The sequence below is a fragment of the Urocampus carinirostris genome, chromosome 15 (assembly GCF_059441175.1).
Source record: "Urocampus carinirostris isolate Australia breed hairy pipefish chromosome 15, RoL_Ucar_1.0, whole genome shotgun sequence".
Classification (NCBI taxonomy): Eukaryota; Metazoa; Chordata; class Actinopteri; order Syngnathiformes; family Syngnathidae; genus Urocampus; species Urocampus carinirostris.
Window position 1 is genome coordinate 34927279 of NC_142363.1, and position 16233 is coordinate 34943511.

At 40.8% G+C, this 16233-nt stretch overlaps 1 protein-coding gene across 3 annotated transcripts in view; it reads right to left on the reverse strand.

Annotated features, from left to right (window-relative positions):
* The window catches only part of fermt2 (FERM domain containing kindlin 2), a 53033-nt gene that overhangs the window by 6611 nt on the left and 30189 nt on the right, over window positions 1–16233 (reverse strand). The window contains exons 5-14 of one of the 3 annotated variants that reach the window (XM_088354119.1): window positions 14689–14721; window positions 11912–12137; window positions 10044–10146; window positions 9864–9971; window positions 6712–6846; window positions 6517–6566; window positions 4059–4183; window positions 3881–3987; window positions 3590–3808; window positions 1900–1920 (exon numbers count right to left, since the gene is read on the reverse strand). In XM_088354119.1, the coding sequence (XP_088210245.1) occupies window positions 1900–1920; window positions 3590–3808; window positions 3881–3987; window positions 4059–4183; window positions 6517–6566; window positions 6712–6846; window positions 9864–9971; window positions 10044–10146; window positions 11912–12137; window positions 14689–14721 (1127 nt within the window). The remainder of the gene's footprint in view (window positions 1–1899; window positions 1921–3589; window positions 3809–3880; window positions 3988–4058; window positions 4184–6516; window positions 6567–6711; window positions 6847–9863; window positions 9972–10043; window positions 10147–11911; window positions 12138–14688; window positions 14722–16233) is intronic. The other 2 variants (XM_088354121.1, XM_088354120.1) reach the window with 2 other exon arrangements.

The window sequence follows — 16233 nt, forward strand, 5'->3', positions numbered from 1 at the left end:
ACATTAGAAAAAAAGGAAAACTTTGTTTTTCCCCTTTTGGTCGTTCACGTAATATACAAGTATAAGACTCATTTGCTTTAATCGCCTCCTTATTCTTAAAGTTTGTTCCGATTGTCAATAGGTACGACTACATTACTTTGCGATGACAACGATGCATGCGCCTTCTTCATATTTCTTTATCATCTCAGACTTAGTTTCCATGGGTATATTATTATTATGCCTGTAGCATCATTGCAAGCCTTGGGACACATAGCTAAACAAATTCAAGTTTGTTGGAGACATTCTGAACCAAAAGAAGAGAAAGCCATTGTGGGATGTAGTTCAGCCAATAGCATTGCGGCGCAAACCAATATTACATCTTGAATTGACGTCCACCTATAGCAGACTGGCACATCTTGGAGACGTAACTCATCATACACAAACAATGGTAAGTTTGAATATTGTACGTTTTGGGGCACACCATATATTTTTTGATGTTGTATGGTGGGGGAAATGCTGCAAAAAGGAGCTGAAGAACAGCTCATTACAAACCATTGCTGTATCCCAGGGGTCTACTGTATTGGTTCCTCACTAGCCATAAAATCAATTTAAAAATAATTCTTAAAAAGATTACCAAATATAAAATACCCAAATAAGCCTGAAATGCTAACCTGCGTATGGAATACCAACTCAGAGTTGATATCTTCAGCAAGGTTAGGGTTTCAAATTATTTCCTCTTCTTTAGTTTCAAAGCAGCAATGGGTTGGAAACTAAAGTTATGCAAATTGGGCTTTTCAGATTGTCAGACTCAGAGTTGTCAAAACCTGGGTTATGTACATAAACTTGAACAAGGTCTTAAATCTCTCTCTTTCTCTTTCTATCTCGGGGGCGGCAGTAGCTCAAGAGGTAGAGCGATCGTTTTAGGATTAAGGGATCCCAGTTCGAATCCCGGCTTGTCCGTGTTACATGTCGAAGTGTCCTTGGGTAAGACACTGAAACCCCAATAACCAGGTTAGCGCCTTGCATGGCTGCACAGATCACGGCCGCTATTGGGAAATGTGAAGCACAATGTAAAGCGCTTTGGGAAGTCATTGACTTGAAAAGCGCTATATAAATGCAGATCATTTCATTTCATCTCTATTTATTTCCTTTATTCCCTCTCTCTCTCACCCCTTTTCTCCCACTCCGTCTCTGTCTCTTTCACCCTCTGTGTCTCTTTTTCTCTTCCTTTGTTGCTTTTTGTCTCTCTTTTGCTCTAACTTCCTTTTTTCCTTTTCTCTTTCTCTCTTCATACCCTTCACGCTTTCTTTTCACTCCTTCTGTCTTTCCATTTCTCTTTGATTTTTTTCTTCCTCTCCCTTTCTTTTCCCTCTCTCACGACTTTTTATCTTTTGTCTTTCATGCTCTCTCTCTCTTTTTCTTTCTTTGTCCCGCCCTCTCTCCTTTTCCCCTCCCTCTTTCTTATTTATTTCTCTTTTTCTATCTCTTTAATCTACTAGTTCGGCCCCCGACAGAATGTTTGGTCTTTCGTGTGGCCCCCCCGAGTTAAAATGAGTTTGACACCCCTGCTCTTGGGTATGAAAAGAAAACGTGTCATGATTCTACCTTCACACTGTGTTTAATTGCCCGGTTTCACTGACCGTGAAACAGCCTGCTGTGCATTTTTCTGTACCAACGTGAAGAAAAACACACTTCCCGTCTTGAACAAACCACTGCAAATCCCAACGTTGATGAGCTTTCCAGGACAATATGTGGAATTAATCAAAACGTGGCAAGTGCCCCACAAACATGGTGCCGGGTTAACGTGTTAAACGGGTTAGCCGCTACAGCTAGCACGCCGGCCGCTAAAATGTGGTTACATGAAGTGGTCAAGTTATCAAAACATGCAGCCGAGTTGACACTCAGGAGCGAGGAACTTACCAAATCCCTGATTAAGCCTTGCTGGAGGAGAAAAGGAGGAGAAAGAATCAAACCAAAGGGGGGCTTTTCTTATTGTGCATGGAATACTTGTATACAGTTGCAATTGGTACAAAACGTGCAATACACATATTTCTCATTCTGATTATAGTCATCTCAACCCCTGCAATTTCATTTAGCGCCACAAGAGGGCGCTACGGAATGTTCCCAACGTCTGCAGGAGGTGAATCGTTTTTAAGGTTGCATTTTCTTCTCCCTCCCTCACTCAACATGTGTGTGCTTCAGTTAGGGGATTTTCTGTGCGTGTCCCCACTGGGTCCCTCTGCAAACAGGACGTCCTCTTTGGAGAGGGAGTCATGGGGGGAGGGCTTTTTTTGGAGGGAATGAAAGCTGACACGGCTTTTCTCAGGGAGTTTTCCCGCACACATGTCCCGTTTCCGGGAGTTTCTCCCATCCCTGCAGCGAAAGCCGCGCCGCTTACTTTGCAGTCATGGCGTTTGAGCTGAAACGAAACCACATGGAAGCCCCCCTCCTCGCCCACCCCATGACACACCGATGGCAGTCGTGTACTCAGCTGTTCCGATGCTTACGTGCAAATTCGCAATTTGCGTGTGACATATGCGAATGCGAGCTTTCTTTTTTGGGGGGAGCGTCTCAAGTTGTCTTAACTCGTGCAGTTCGTCGCCATCTGGGAAGCATCACACGAGCGAGTTGAAGACGGCTCGCTGGAATGTCCTGTTCCTGCTTTTATGTTGTCTCTGTCTTTTTGAACTAAGAACAGGCTGACAACCTCACCCGGGACTTTTTAACAATCCAATAAAAGAAAAAGTGATGGAGGAAAAATGTTTCATTAACTGTAATTGAAACCTTCATTATCAGCGACGTTTTCTTATCGGCAGTCACTCATGCGCTGACATCAATGACTAAAACACGTTATTGGCAGTAAATGAATAAAACAGATGACATCTCATCACATTACCTGGCCATATAAGATGCCAAATTTATCCATTTAACTCATTCACTGTAATCGACGACTACGGTTGACACCGACTTGTGTGCTGCCATCCATGGCTAAAAACGTGAAAGAGTTATCATATATACTCACATATACTAAGCCTACCCCCGAAAACTGCTTTAAAATAGCCACATTTCTATCTATCTATCCATCCATCCATCTACCTTGGTCATATCCCTCTGGAAGGGTGACCGACAGCAAGACAAACACATACAATAACAAACAAAACAAAAAAAGGGGGAAAAGAATAGCAAAAAACACACATTTTTGGACCATGGCCACCCCAAATGCCCCCAACACCCAAACAAGTTAGGCGCCTCGGCACCTAAGTCGGTCATGTTTTCGTCCCTCCAGATGAAACAGACACGAGAAAGCGGCCATGTCACTCGGGTCAGGGTGACACAACACACTCTTTTGTTCAAAAGCAGGGCCCGACAGCTTTCGCTGGTTTACCCCTGCCGCATCATACAGGTGCCCTGCCCATCCCTTGGAATGCGTCCAAACATCCCACTATCCTTTTACAACACCTCTCCACTCATTCCTATCACCACCAAAATAGCCACATACTAAAATAAACACCATTTTTCGCAATAATTTTGTTTTTCGACGCGATCCTTATTTAATCATGGCATTCCCCTTCCCCTGCCATGTCTTTCTGTCATCTCTATCCCGCTTCACCTGTTTGTTCTTGTACTTCTTGAGGTATCGTGGCGACACCAGGCACTCGGGGTTGATGTCAGTGGTGATGGGCTCGATGATTTGCGGGTCGGGGTTCATATGCTGCATCTTGAGGAAGGACAGGATGTTCTGCACCTCCAAGTTGTAGGAGCTGTCCGCCATGGTCTTGCCCTTGGACGCCAGTCGGCAGGCAGCCATCCAGTGGGCGTACTGCTTCTCCTGGGGGTTTGAAAAGCCGCAATTAATAACGAAAAAAATAAATCAAAAACTATGGAGGGGGAGCGGGCTTACCGTGTCACATCGCAACCAGATCTCATTCATGCCCTCCGCCACCGGGATCAACAGCTTGATGTTGAATTTCTGACCCGATATGTTGACGTCGGGGGTTACTTCGCAACCTGCGGCCACAGATGAAATGATTACACGTTAAGCGTACGGACGCTGGTGCATGAAAAGCTTTTTGGTGCACCTCTGAGGTTCATTTGGTGAGCGGGCGTCCCGTGCGCCTCCTCTTTGCTCTTGTAACAGGAAATAGTGATGTCTTTGAACGTGCACCAGTACTGTTTGTAGCCTTTCAGCGTCAACTTCTTGGGTCTGGAAAAGAACAATCATGTCTTCAGTTTTGATTGACAGCAGTAAAAAAGAAGGCAGACATTGTTGATCATTTTGGAACTGAAACCCTAAGGATAAAGTCAAATTTAACGGCACGAGAGACATCAGACACTACTTGTACGAAACATTCTAAGCATGTATATCACCAATTTTAATATATTTAGATTTTCTATAGAAGTAATAACAAAACTTGGTGGTGCCCCTTCTCTACCTCCACGTAATGTGGGTGGGGCATCGTGGGGGCGGGGTTCTGTAGAAGTAGTAGCACAACTTGGTTGTGTATCCTCTGTACCTCTTCGAAATATGTGCAAGGCACCGGATGTAAATAAAATAGAGGCAATGATTAATCACCTGTCGCCACTGAATAATATCCAATCATCCAACAGTACATGCAAGGAAGATTCTAAGCATTTACGTTTCTTATTAGAAAATATTTGGACCTTCTATAAAAGCAGTAGCACAATTTGGCAGGGTCTCTTCTTGAACTCCTACGATAACGCCATTTGATAAGAAAGCAATATATTCATCTTGGCCAAAGCATATGTGACATTTAGCATTGGAGCACTTGGATATTGTTAAAAAGTGATACATTTTCACATAATGATCACACCGATAATCATATATACATGGACTTTATATTATTGTGCTCATAATAATATCTTACATACAATATCTGACAAACTTATCATATTGTGCAAGTCTGGGGCAATAATTACTAAAGTTCACTACAGCCCCTTTTTATCCTCCAAACACGTGCAATAAGAACCATACACAGTGTAGGATATCGAGATCATACTAATATTTCATTCCTGCACTTCAGATTATTAAAATTGGATGATTTAGTAAAAATTTTCACTGCACAACTGCTGTTTAAGGTCAACAAAAACAGAGCGCCAGAAAACATCCAAAAATGATTCATTCGGAAAGAGGGAAATGATAACTTAAGGGGCTGTAGTAAATTCATCATCCAAAAGGTGAGAACCACCAGGAAAATCACGTGTGTGTCTGTGTGTGGAGTCAAACTTTGGAACAATTGACAAGACGAGATCAAACATTGTCCAACTATTCAAGTGTTCAAATATAAATACAAAAGATATTCCTGGCAGAATACAGAGATGAAGAAAATGGGGTATGAGTGATACTAGAGATTGGAAATACTGTTTACAAATACCAGTTAACCTTGTTTTTGTTACTATTCTTGTATCATAACTATTATTAATATTATTACTATTGTTGTTATTATCATTGGTGTATTTAATAGGGAAGATGAAGGTGTAGGGAATATAAGCATCTGCTTCTTACTACCCCTAGACGAGCACTGAAAAAGCTGAGGTCAATCATGGACAATCCATCGCATCCACTACACAGCATTATCTCCAGACAGAAGAGCAGTTTCAGCGACAGACTGCTGTCACTGTCTTGTACTACGGACAGACTGAAGAGATCTTTTCTTCCTCATCCCATGAGGCTCTTTAACTCCACCCGGCAGAGTAAAGGCCCACATTAAACCACACCACCTACATTGGATATTACCGAATCTTACTGCAATATATATTCTGTGTAGCACTATTTAGTTACTCTATATAACACGCTACAGTGGGCATTTGCACGTCACACTGGGTATTTGTATATTGCATTCTTTTGGCTTTATTATTGTACTGTTCTCAGCTCAGGGATGCTGCTGGAAATGTGAATTTCCCTTCGGGGATGAATAAAGTATCTATCTATCTATCTATCTATGTTATGTAACATTATTTTGTTCTTGTTCTGTTTTTATTTTAATGTTCGGAATCTTACCTCTATAGTTACTACTTTCAGACAAAGTACGCATTAATAGATTAAGTCAGGCTCTAGTCTCTCCCACTACTTCTTGGCGACATGTTTACAGAAGCTGAATAAGGTTATTGTAATGACACAAATAAATAACTGGATTTTGCGTGAGTTTCTTTCTAAATATAGCATGCACTCCCCCAAAAAAGTTATTGGTTATCGATTGGGAAAAAAAATTCCATGTGCAAAATCTGTCCGGGGCACAGACATTATAATGTCAATGAGGAATTCAACTCCAATTATTTTATGAGAGCCGCCAATCCCCACTTTGCCTGCCCCCCCACTGGCTTCTAAGCAATTATGCTTGAGAACACGCTTAGCTTTGTTTACTCTCCAATGTCACAGCGAAACAGAAAGAGCTTTGGCAAACAAGCTAATGTTGACAGTTATTTAAGGCCATTTCCTGCTTCTTGGATAAATATACACTTTTTAACCCTAACCCACTCATTTTTTTCCCACAATGAACAAGCGCCATCATGACTTACTTGAATACTTTGACATAGTCCGCCAGTTCAGGGATAGACGTAATGTCACCCTGTGAGAAGAGAAAAAGACGGATACAGTCGTTGAGGTTAGCGGAAGTCAAGCCATGGAAATCAACAAACCATGGCAATAATATTCAAACAAACCGTAACTAGCTGTACATCATATTTCATTTGCACAAATAGTGGTTTCCCTACCAGGGCGTTTGGCGTCTTGCCGCCCTCAAGTGTGATCTCCAAGTCGGAAAGCGCGGCGTCCACCTCGTCTACTTCCTTCTCGCTGTTGTTCATGTGGTTGTCAGACGACATGATGGATAGCTTGTTGATGTGGTACTGGTGTAAGCACGGGACGAAAAGGGAGTTGTAAAATTATGCTCATTACAAAAACATTGCATTGTGAAAAGTATAGTGTTTTAGGATTATACATTCAGGTGAACAATAACAATAACAATTTACCATTAGAGTCACTGAGTAAAATTTTCTTGCGTGAGCAAGGACGAATTTCAGCCAGTGACATTTGCCATTATTCCCACCAGAAAAAACAAAGGACCAAGAGACCTGGATACACCCGGATCAGCTGGAAAGGGCCAATAGCTGGAGTTGGTAAGAGCTGTTCTAAGTGGCCAACTATAGCGACGAGCTGGAGAATCAACTAAAAAGGCCTGTCTTAAGACTGAATTTTTCAAGTGTAGGGACTGTGAATTATCATAAAACCTAGCTTTTGAGTTGCAGTTATGTTGGAGAAGGACATTGGGGGGAAAAAAGGCTTGATTGTCACCTTCTTACCCACAGTTGTCAACCTATACAATTTCATCTTATTTCACTCAGATATTTAGCTAAAATCTTTCAATAAAATCATATTCAAACATTTTTTAAGTTTATTCCGTTTTTAATATTGGACACCTGCAATGGAGATTTCCTAGGGTGCCAGTTTTTGACTCTTAATGCACACTGTTGTTTGTTGTTTTCACTATTATATCATTTTCACTGGTCTTGGATTTCTACACCCTTTAGTACAATCTGCTTTTGTAACCTAGGATATAATAAATAAGAAAGGGCTTAGGGGAGGGCCTTTGTTCGACTTTATTATCTGAAGGACTTTCCACCTATCCTCTTTGCAAGTTCAAAATTCATTGATGTTTTCAATGGATTTTATTTCATTAAACGTAACTTTAATTCTCACTTGACGGGAGAAAAAATATATAACCTAAGCAACTAGCGGAAGAAGCTACTAAAAAGGCCGGTCAAGAATAGAATTTGCCAAACGTCGAGACCCTGAATCCCAGAACAGCTGTGGTAGGCGAGTGACACTGATTGATTGAAGAAACCTGTATTAACAATAACAGAGGCGAACTTGAGAAAGAAACAGTGGAGAAAAAATGCCCAAATGAGAGGACCTGGCGACCAGCAATCAGCTGTGAAAGCTAAGTGGCTAAAAGCACCCTCTGGACAAGTTACATTCACAAAATATTCATTTTGGCTTAGGTAGTCAGAAGAGGACAACTAACCGTGTCGGCATCTTCAAGTCGTGTTATATAATTACAATTTTCTAATCCCAATGAAATTCATGAGTTTCTTGTTTTTTTTGTCATCTATAATGAAGGTTTTATTTCAAATTGAATGTTTCATGTAGTAGAAAATAAACGTTAGCCATCACACTAAATACAAGCCGATGACAACCGTTATTTTATGACCTCCATTTTCTTTTTTTAATGAACAGCTGTCCCGAAACTCTCACACACAACAAGGGACAAAGGGCGCTAAGGTGACTCATCGGCTACCTTTGAAATATTCACCGGGCTCGGCGAGCGACGAGGTCGTTTACTATCAACTACAAAGTTCAAAACGCCGCCCGGATCTATTTTCTAACGCCTGATTATCTCATTTCAATGCGGCCGCCAACGGTAGCCGGCCTTTATTTAGACTGGAGTATCCACCTTCCCCTCTTGTGAAACCGCAGCCAACCCCCTGAGCTCATGGAGCACCGATGGAAAAATAGTATCAAACAGTGGGGGGCGTCCAAACTCCCGAGTTGGATTGGCGTCATTTTTGAGTGACGAGTAATGGGAAACCGGTTATATATATAACCAGGAGAGTCAACGGTGTCCTGCTCTGTGTTGGGGGGGGGGGGCAAAAATGCAGCGTTCTCTGGCCCAGAGATGCTCTATAATTACCCTCGAGGGTGAAAACAGTGTGGCATCTTAGAGATCCTGGCACTTTTTTTCAGGGTGGTAGAGAAACAAGTAATCTCCCAGTAGAAAAAGGAAAAGTATGTCAATTCCTCCCTATAACACATTTCATTGTTTTCGGCGATTGAGCGTTTTAAGAAAGGTTTATCATGCAAATGATAGTTATTTATACTTGTTTTAGAATTGGAATAAATCAATGAATTGGATAAGCTTGAAATCTTCCAAAACGGTCCAAATTAAATGAGATTTACTGTTGCGGAGCTGAAATTCAAAAGATTTAGACCCTAACCCAAAAGATATGTCTTTCTTAATTCAACTCAAGATCTTTAATAACAAATTCTTCTGGCCATGGGTCCCAAGACTTGCAGTAATGCTAAAGGGAGGGGCCAGGAAGATGACACTCATGGAAATTAATCTTAAGATAATACAATGAAGGCACACTCATAGTTACCCTTTTTGAAAATGATAGCCATAAGCACGATCAAGATAGATGACGAGAAGAAGAAATTAGTTTGGATTTTAATCCTCCCTATCCTTGCCCCTCTAAAACCACCCACTTACTCCACTGTACCAGGTGAAGTCACACCAAATGTATATCCAATTTCATCGTTTTTTTAAATGTATATTCATTTCTAATGTTATTTAATCATACACACACATATTACATCTAAAGAGCCATTATCAACACGATTTTGTTATTAGAATATGTTTATCTGAGGTTCGGAACACCTTAGCCAATTAGCTTACGTTTTTATCACCTTGTATACAGCTATTTCACTTTGCGATCTCCATCTCAAAACGGATAAATGTTTTATCCTGGGGTCTATTGTACTCTCAATCTGAAATGTACTTTAGATGTGTTAGTTAGGAGTGACATATACCCACATTTCTAAGCTTAAGAAACCAAGATAATGGATGAGGCAATCAGAGAGTGTAAGCAGAGGGGAGAACATAATAGCAAGAAAGCTTCTTATTTTTGTACTCATATTTAATAACTGGGGTTGCTAAGATTTCTATCCTCAGTCATACGACAATTTCACCTGACAATCCCCACCTCAAAACAGACTAATGTCTTATCCTGGATCTGTACTGTTTTTCATCTCAAATGGCGACAAAACATAAAAAAGTCAATATATAAAAATACATAAAGGTCCTATTCACCTGCAGCGCGGCAAACATCATCATTTCTTCCTCCGTGCACTCGATTTCTTCCAGCAAGATGGCCCACTTGGACTGCTCGTAGAGCTGGTTGACTCTGATGGCGTCGTACTGAGGGGCGAGAATGTTTATTAAGCTGCTGTTTAAAAACGGAAATGTCGACGAGAAAAAAAAAACAATTACCTTTGGGTTGAGGTCAAAGAAACTGTGGTATTTAAACCTTAGCAGCAGCACTTCGTTCTCCTTGACGTCCTGCTCCATCAGAGATCTGGAGGAGTCCAACCACCTGGACGGATTTGGTCGCATTTATAGATCCACACAAAAAACTATAACAATGATTTCCTAAAGTTATACTCAACGTCTACTTTAATCGGATGGGTACTATTGTCTTAAGATTGATACCATCTTCCCATTTTAACCATCACTGTAATAATGTTTTTTGTGAGTTGTAATATCATAAACATTCTACATTTCTAATTTGATCCAATACAACACTTTATTTGCCCTACTGATTTTTTTTTCTAAATATTGTGCAGTGAAAGGAACCTAATTTTGGGACCCCAAGGAGCACCTGAATACAAAACGCACGTTCAAAAATGAAAACCCTTGTGAAAATGTTTTACTTATACAAGGAATATAGAACTACAGTGTTGATTCCATTTATTAGGGCACAAAAAGCATAACTTACCTGACCCTATGTGAAAAAGTAATCGTCCCCCGAAGCTAATAGTGAGTTGGGCCACCTTTGGCAGCATTAACAGAAATCAAACATTTCTGATAATTACTAATGAGTCACAACGTTTTGGAGGAATTTTGGCCCACTCTTGTTTTAAACCTGCCATTTTGGAGAGTTTTCTAGAATAAACTTTCCGTTTGAGATCACGCCTTTATGAATGGAATCAACATGCATTTTGCATTTCCTTGGGTCGTCTGTGTGTGATATTAAAATGGTTTAAATGATCTGAAACCTTTGTGAGTGAGAAATATGCAAAACAAAATAATAATAATAAAGAGAACGGGGGCAAATACTTTTCATGGCACTGTATAAGGCGCATGAGATTAAAACAGAAGTTAAAAAATGTATTTCATAGAAAATGATTATAAAGGAATATGGCTTAACAAGGGCGGCGCAGTGGTTAGCGCATGTGCGGCACAGTTCTGAGGTCATAAGATCGAACCTCCTGTGTTGAGTTTCCTCCCACATTCCAAAAACATGCATGTCGGGTTAATTGGCTGGTCCAAATTGTCCCTAGGTGTGAATGAGCGAGCGAATTGTCTGTCCCTGTGAGCCCTGCGACTGGCTGGCAACCAGTTCAGGGTGTCCCCTGCCCACTGCCCGAAAATAGCTGGGATAGGCTCCAGCATCCCCGAGACCCTACTGAGGATAAGCGGTGCAGATAATGGATGGATGGAATGCTTCACAACTAAGATGAATCGATTCATCCAATAATGGATACCTTATGTAGACGCATTACGTTGTAAATATGCATCTCCAAATTTCAGTCTCCAGAGAGCCGCACCTAAAGTTTGTGGGTTTTGGGTGCGGCTTATAGTCTGGAAAAGACGGTATTTTTGTTATCTTGACATTGTTATACAGTATTTGTATTTTCGTTACATTCCTACTTTTTTGGCTTCGACACTCTTTACTTTTGTTCTGAAACAGTTGGTGTCTAGGTATTTTTCATACTGTTAGAGGTTTTACATCGTATTGTTTACCCTATGCACTGTGACTTCATTTTCAAAACAGTGTGATATGGAAGGTATTAGTTTATATTTGTAGTTTTGATAGATTTCTTTTTTGGTTTGACTATTGACTTTTCTTTTGAAACAGTTGCAATAAAAATATTAATATGTATTTTTTATACTGTTAAAGTTTGCATTGTAGTTTTAGGCTATCTTAATTGTATCTATGAACCAACTAAAGGGGCGAGGGGTTCAATTACCCAAAGATCATGAGATTTACATGCAAAAAAATTATTTTGATTGTCATCGACCTGTGCTACCCTGGATTTACTTGGATGGGATTGATACCAAAAGTCCCTACTGCTTACCCCTGGTTAATCTTGGCCTTATCCAGTAGCGACTGAGGCTTGTAGATCTTGACCAGGACGTCGGGTGAGGCGATGGGCTGACTGACAGCCAGGATTCCCGGGTTGCCCTCCGATAGGGGGCTGTCTCCGAACCAGGCCGAGGTGGGTGACAGGGGGCTTCCGTCTCTCGAGTCGTACGTGGGCGTCATGGTCTTGCTGTATAAGCCCGGGCTGGAGTAGATGCTTCCTGAAAACGATTCATCCGGGCACCGGTGTTAAAAACTTGGAGGGAAAACGACTTAAACAGTTAAGCAACTGAGTGGGGTCAAATTTTGTTAAGCTAAAAAATAGTGAGGGAGAGCTCAATTATTTATTTATTTATTTTCATTCGGGTGCTGTCATTACAAAAAACTAGGAGTGAAACCGACCAAAACAGCCAACATAAGAAGGGGGGAAATGCATTTGTTTTGTGATACAAGCATGAAAATCATGTGGTACAGGTCAAATTAATTTTATTCTTTCAATCGGCGCGCTATTAAAAAAAACTAGGAGAAAAAAACCCCACCAAAACAGTCGACAGAGAAGCAGGGGTGAAAATAAATTTGTTTTGTGATACAAGCAAGAGTCATGTGGTAAAGAAAATATATATTTTCATCCCGGCGCTGCTTTTAGAAACTAGGAGGGAAAACGAACAAAACATTTGAGCAAATAAGCAGGGAAAAAAATATTTTTTTCCCGTTATTAAAGCAAGAATATTGTGTAAGAGTGGTCAAATTCTGTGTTTTGCTTTTCCCAATATGTATGGGGAAAAATTAATTTGTTTTGAGAGAAAAGCAAGACAACCATGTGGGAGTAGTCAAATTCAGTTTTTTCATCTGGACGCTGCTATTTGAAAAACTACGGGGGAAAACGACCAAAACAGTGAAGTATAACACTTTTAAAATCAAATAAAAATGTTAAAAGTAAACACTCTCACACTGCTTGGCAGGCCAGTCCCACAAGATGCAAACGAGTAGCTTGGAAAAAAAAAACACGTCAACCTGGTGGATCAGCATGCACAAAACGCATGAGATGATTATGGCTTACCCGCTTGAGAATATATTCTTAAAAAAAATGGCTGAATCAGCCATAAGACAAAAATATTGCCAGGTTTGATGTTAGTATAGTGGTGTACTCAACAAGGAAAACTTGGCACTGACTTGTGGCGGAAACCTTTCCTGACAATCGGAACCAAAGCAATTCAAGTTTCAGTTAACACTGCACTGAATCCTTTCTAAAATCAGAAATCGCGCCTAGCTTCAAGCAGGGGTCCTGAAAACAACCTCGGAGGGGGGCCCACCCAGCCTCAGGAGTGTTATTCATGAGCATCTGGTGGATTTTCTCTAATGCCCGAGTTCAGCGGGTCAAGAAGACCCAATCGACCTCCCTCTGGGGCATTTAAGGAATCTTGAAGTGGATACAGTGTAACAAAAACTAAACTCCATCCTCCATCCTGTTTACAAACTCTGATAGGCAAGTCTGAGTCATTTCAGATGCTTACATGTCTCAACTCAAGACCCCCACGCGTAGGATTTAGAGATCGACGTAAAACGTCCTTCTAATGACAGAATTCCTTCTGAAAACAGTTGTTACAGGAAAAGCAATCCACAACATTCTTAAGCTATACACCAACTGTGACAATCGGAATTACTGTATTCCCTCAGTTTTCTCTGTTAATCTGTTCTCTAACCACTAAAATCAAAACATTTCACAACATAGGAACCATATTATATTCATATTATATATGTGTGTGTGTGTGTGTGTGTGTGTATATCTTGCTACTTCACGCTTCATACTTTGCAGCCTCACTGCATCATGGGTTGGAAAACATCATAAAATGAAGTGTACTATTATTCAAAAACCCATGTTTCTGCGAGCAGGCACTTTTGTTGGGAGGGAAGCCGTTCTGGCCTGCCTAGAGTAAATGCACTTCTGTGGCCCTGATCCATTATCCCTGGTCGACTATTACAGGGACAAGGGGCTTGAAAGCGCAATTTTGTACAACCTGTCATCTAAAAAGTGAACAGCACTTGTGCAGCCACGATCCCCAGTCGAATATTACTGCAAGTGGTTACCAAATGAGCACACTTTTCTTGGGCCTGTCTGTCCTTTCTTTGCCATTACTGTATTTCTGCCCAAAATGAAGTGCACTTGCGTAGCTGCAATACTTTATCCCCAATCTCATATTGCTGCAAACGGGGACCGGCAGAAGGCAATGTTGACTGGGTGTGCGCTGTTCTGACCCACCTAAAATGAAAGCACTCCTGTGGCTGCGATCTTTTATCCCCGGTCAACTATTGCTGAGAGCAGGGGCCGAGAACAAAATTTGTGTGCTCGTGCCTGCCCCATACCTGAGCGGTTTGCACTCAAACAGCATGTACACAGGGTTGTTTTTTGTAAAGAAAGTTTGCTACAATTAGCGGCTAAGAAACAAGGCAGTTTTCTGATTGGTTTGTATAAAGTGACACCGTATTTCTGCAAGTATGCATTCATCTGCAGAACCTATTAACAGAAATAAACCAGCCAAGCACCAGGGAGGCGAAAGTAGAAACACAATATTGCAAAGGTGTATAAACACAAGTCCATGTGTGAACTCTATTCATGAAGTTAAGAAATCTCAAACTCAGAGTTCGAGAAAAAAAACCTCAGAGTCAGCTCATTTCCCTCAGACTGCGGCGAGTGCTGCGACTGTTATGTCATGTGATCTCCACACAGAAACCGTGCTAAGCGACGTGCTGCAGAAACTGGTGAAAGCTTACCTTTGACTGGTCCGATGTATATTATCTCAGAGGCTAAGAGGAAGAAAGAAAAGCAGGAAAAAAAGAGGACAGTGGAGGAAATGTCAATGGGAATATTCAGGATTCTTTGAAGGAGGGAGGGAAACAGAAATGAAAAGGGAAAAAAGTATGAGAAGATGTTTGTCATACTTAATGAGGACTCGTTGTTAGCCAAGACACCAGCTCATGTTTTAAAATAAACTCGAATGTTTCTCTCGATGGTGTGTTTAAAAGATGGAGGGTGAGGTCGTCAAGTGGAAATAATTGCTCGTATAACCTCAGTTATATCCGCAGAGTATCGTTCGTGGCTCACTATTATTTGTGTTTCATTTTCAAATGAGCTTAGAAAACCAAAATAATCTTCTAAATAAGATGTTTGAATGCACTAGCAGAGGGAAGAGCTCCGTCTAAACTATGTTGCTGTTCTTAATCTGGAACCAAAATATTATAATTTCTAGTAAAATAATCTTTTTGCTGATCTATTTTTTAGTTGACTCATTAATTACATTAAAATGGAGTGTGCAATTTACGAGTACTTATTTGCAACTGTTGGTGTCTCGGAAAAAATCAACTTACTGAACTAGACAAGCATGCAGCAGTAGACCCCCAGGTTATGATGTCCCTGCCTTGGGATATTTTCTCTTTATCATGTGCAATAAAATGTTTTTGGCCCCTCTTTGCAGCATTTTCGCCGCCATTTGACAGTAAAAACAAATACGCCCAAATACTTAAGAATTCCAATTAGCGGTGTTCCTGGATTTAAAGAGTTAAATCTCCAAGATGCCCGCCTGCTACTGGTTTGCAGAGCTATTTTCTCTCTTAGTTCAGATCAGAATCTTGTGTAAAAAAATACAATTGTTTTCAGCTGTGTGTCCCAGGACTCAAGGTGATGCAAAAGGGAGAAGCAAAAACATGATAACCATGCAATCGAAGCTTGCAACTGAGGTGTATGGCCATAATCCATCAACAATCGGGCTTATATTCTTTAAAAAAGGATGCAATTAGTTTTTTTTTTTTTTTTGGTAAATTTAACTTTTTTATGTGGGGTAGCAAGGTTTCGGAAACAATTACATTTTTTTTCATATCCCCGCTATACGGCATTTTCATTCCGCAAGCCCCACTTCATTTCGTATCCCAGGGGTTTACAGCACCAGCATAAAAAGCATTCAAATATTCCAAGATAATGTTTGCCACATTATTGAGAATATAACGTTCAAAAAAACATTGATTTTGTGCTAATGGTCACAACAGATTTCCTTTGAAGAGTCTGATGATGAAGTGCGGCTTTAAAAAGACGTCAATACAAAATCTGATGCCAAACGATCACGGTACAAGAAGTCAAAATATTCCTACTTTGAGGAATACTGAGCCACCGTGCCAACTTTGTGAGCAATTGAATCGCTTCCTCCTTCATCGTGATTTCCATCAGGAAACAGGGGCGAACCCTCAAACACGGGACGGAGTAACGCCTAGCAATTTGGCTAGCTATAGCATGTGATCTGATTTGGGTGGAGGGGGTTTGAAAAC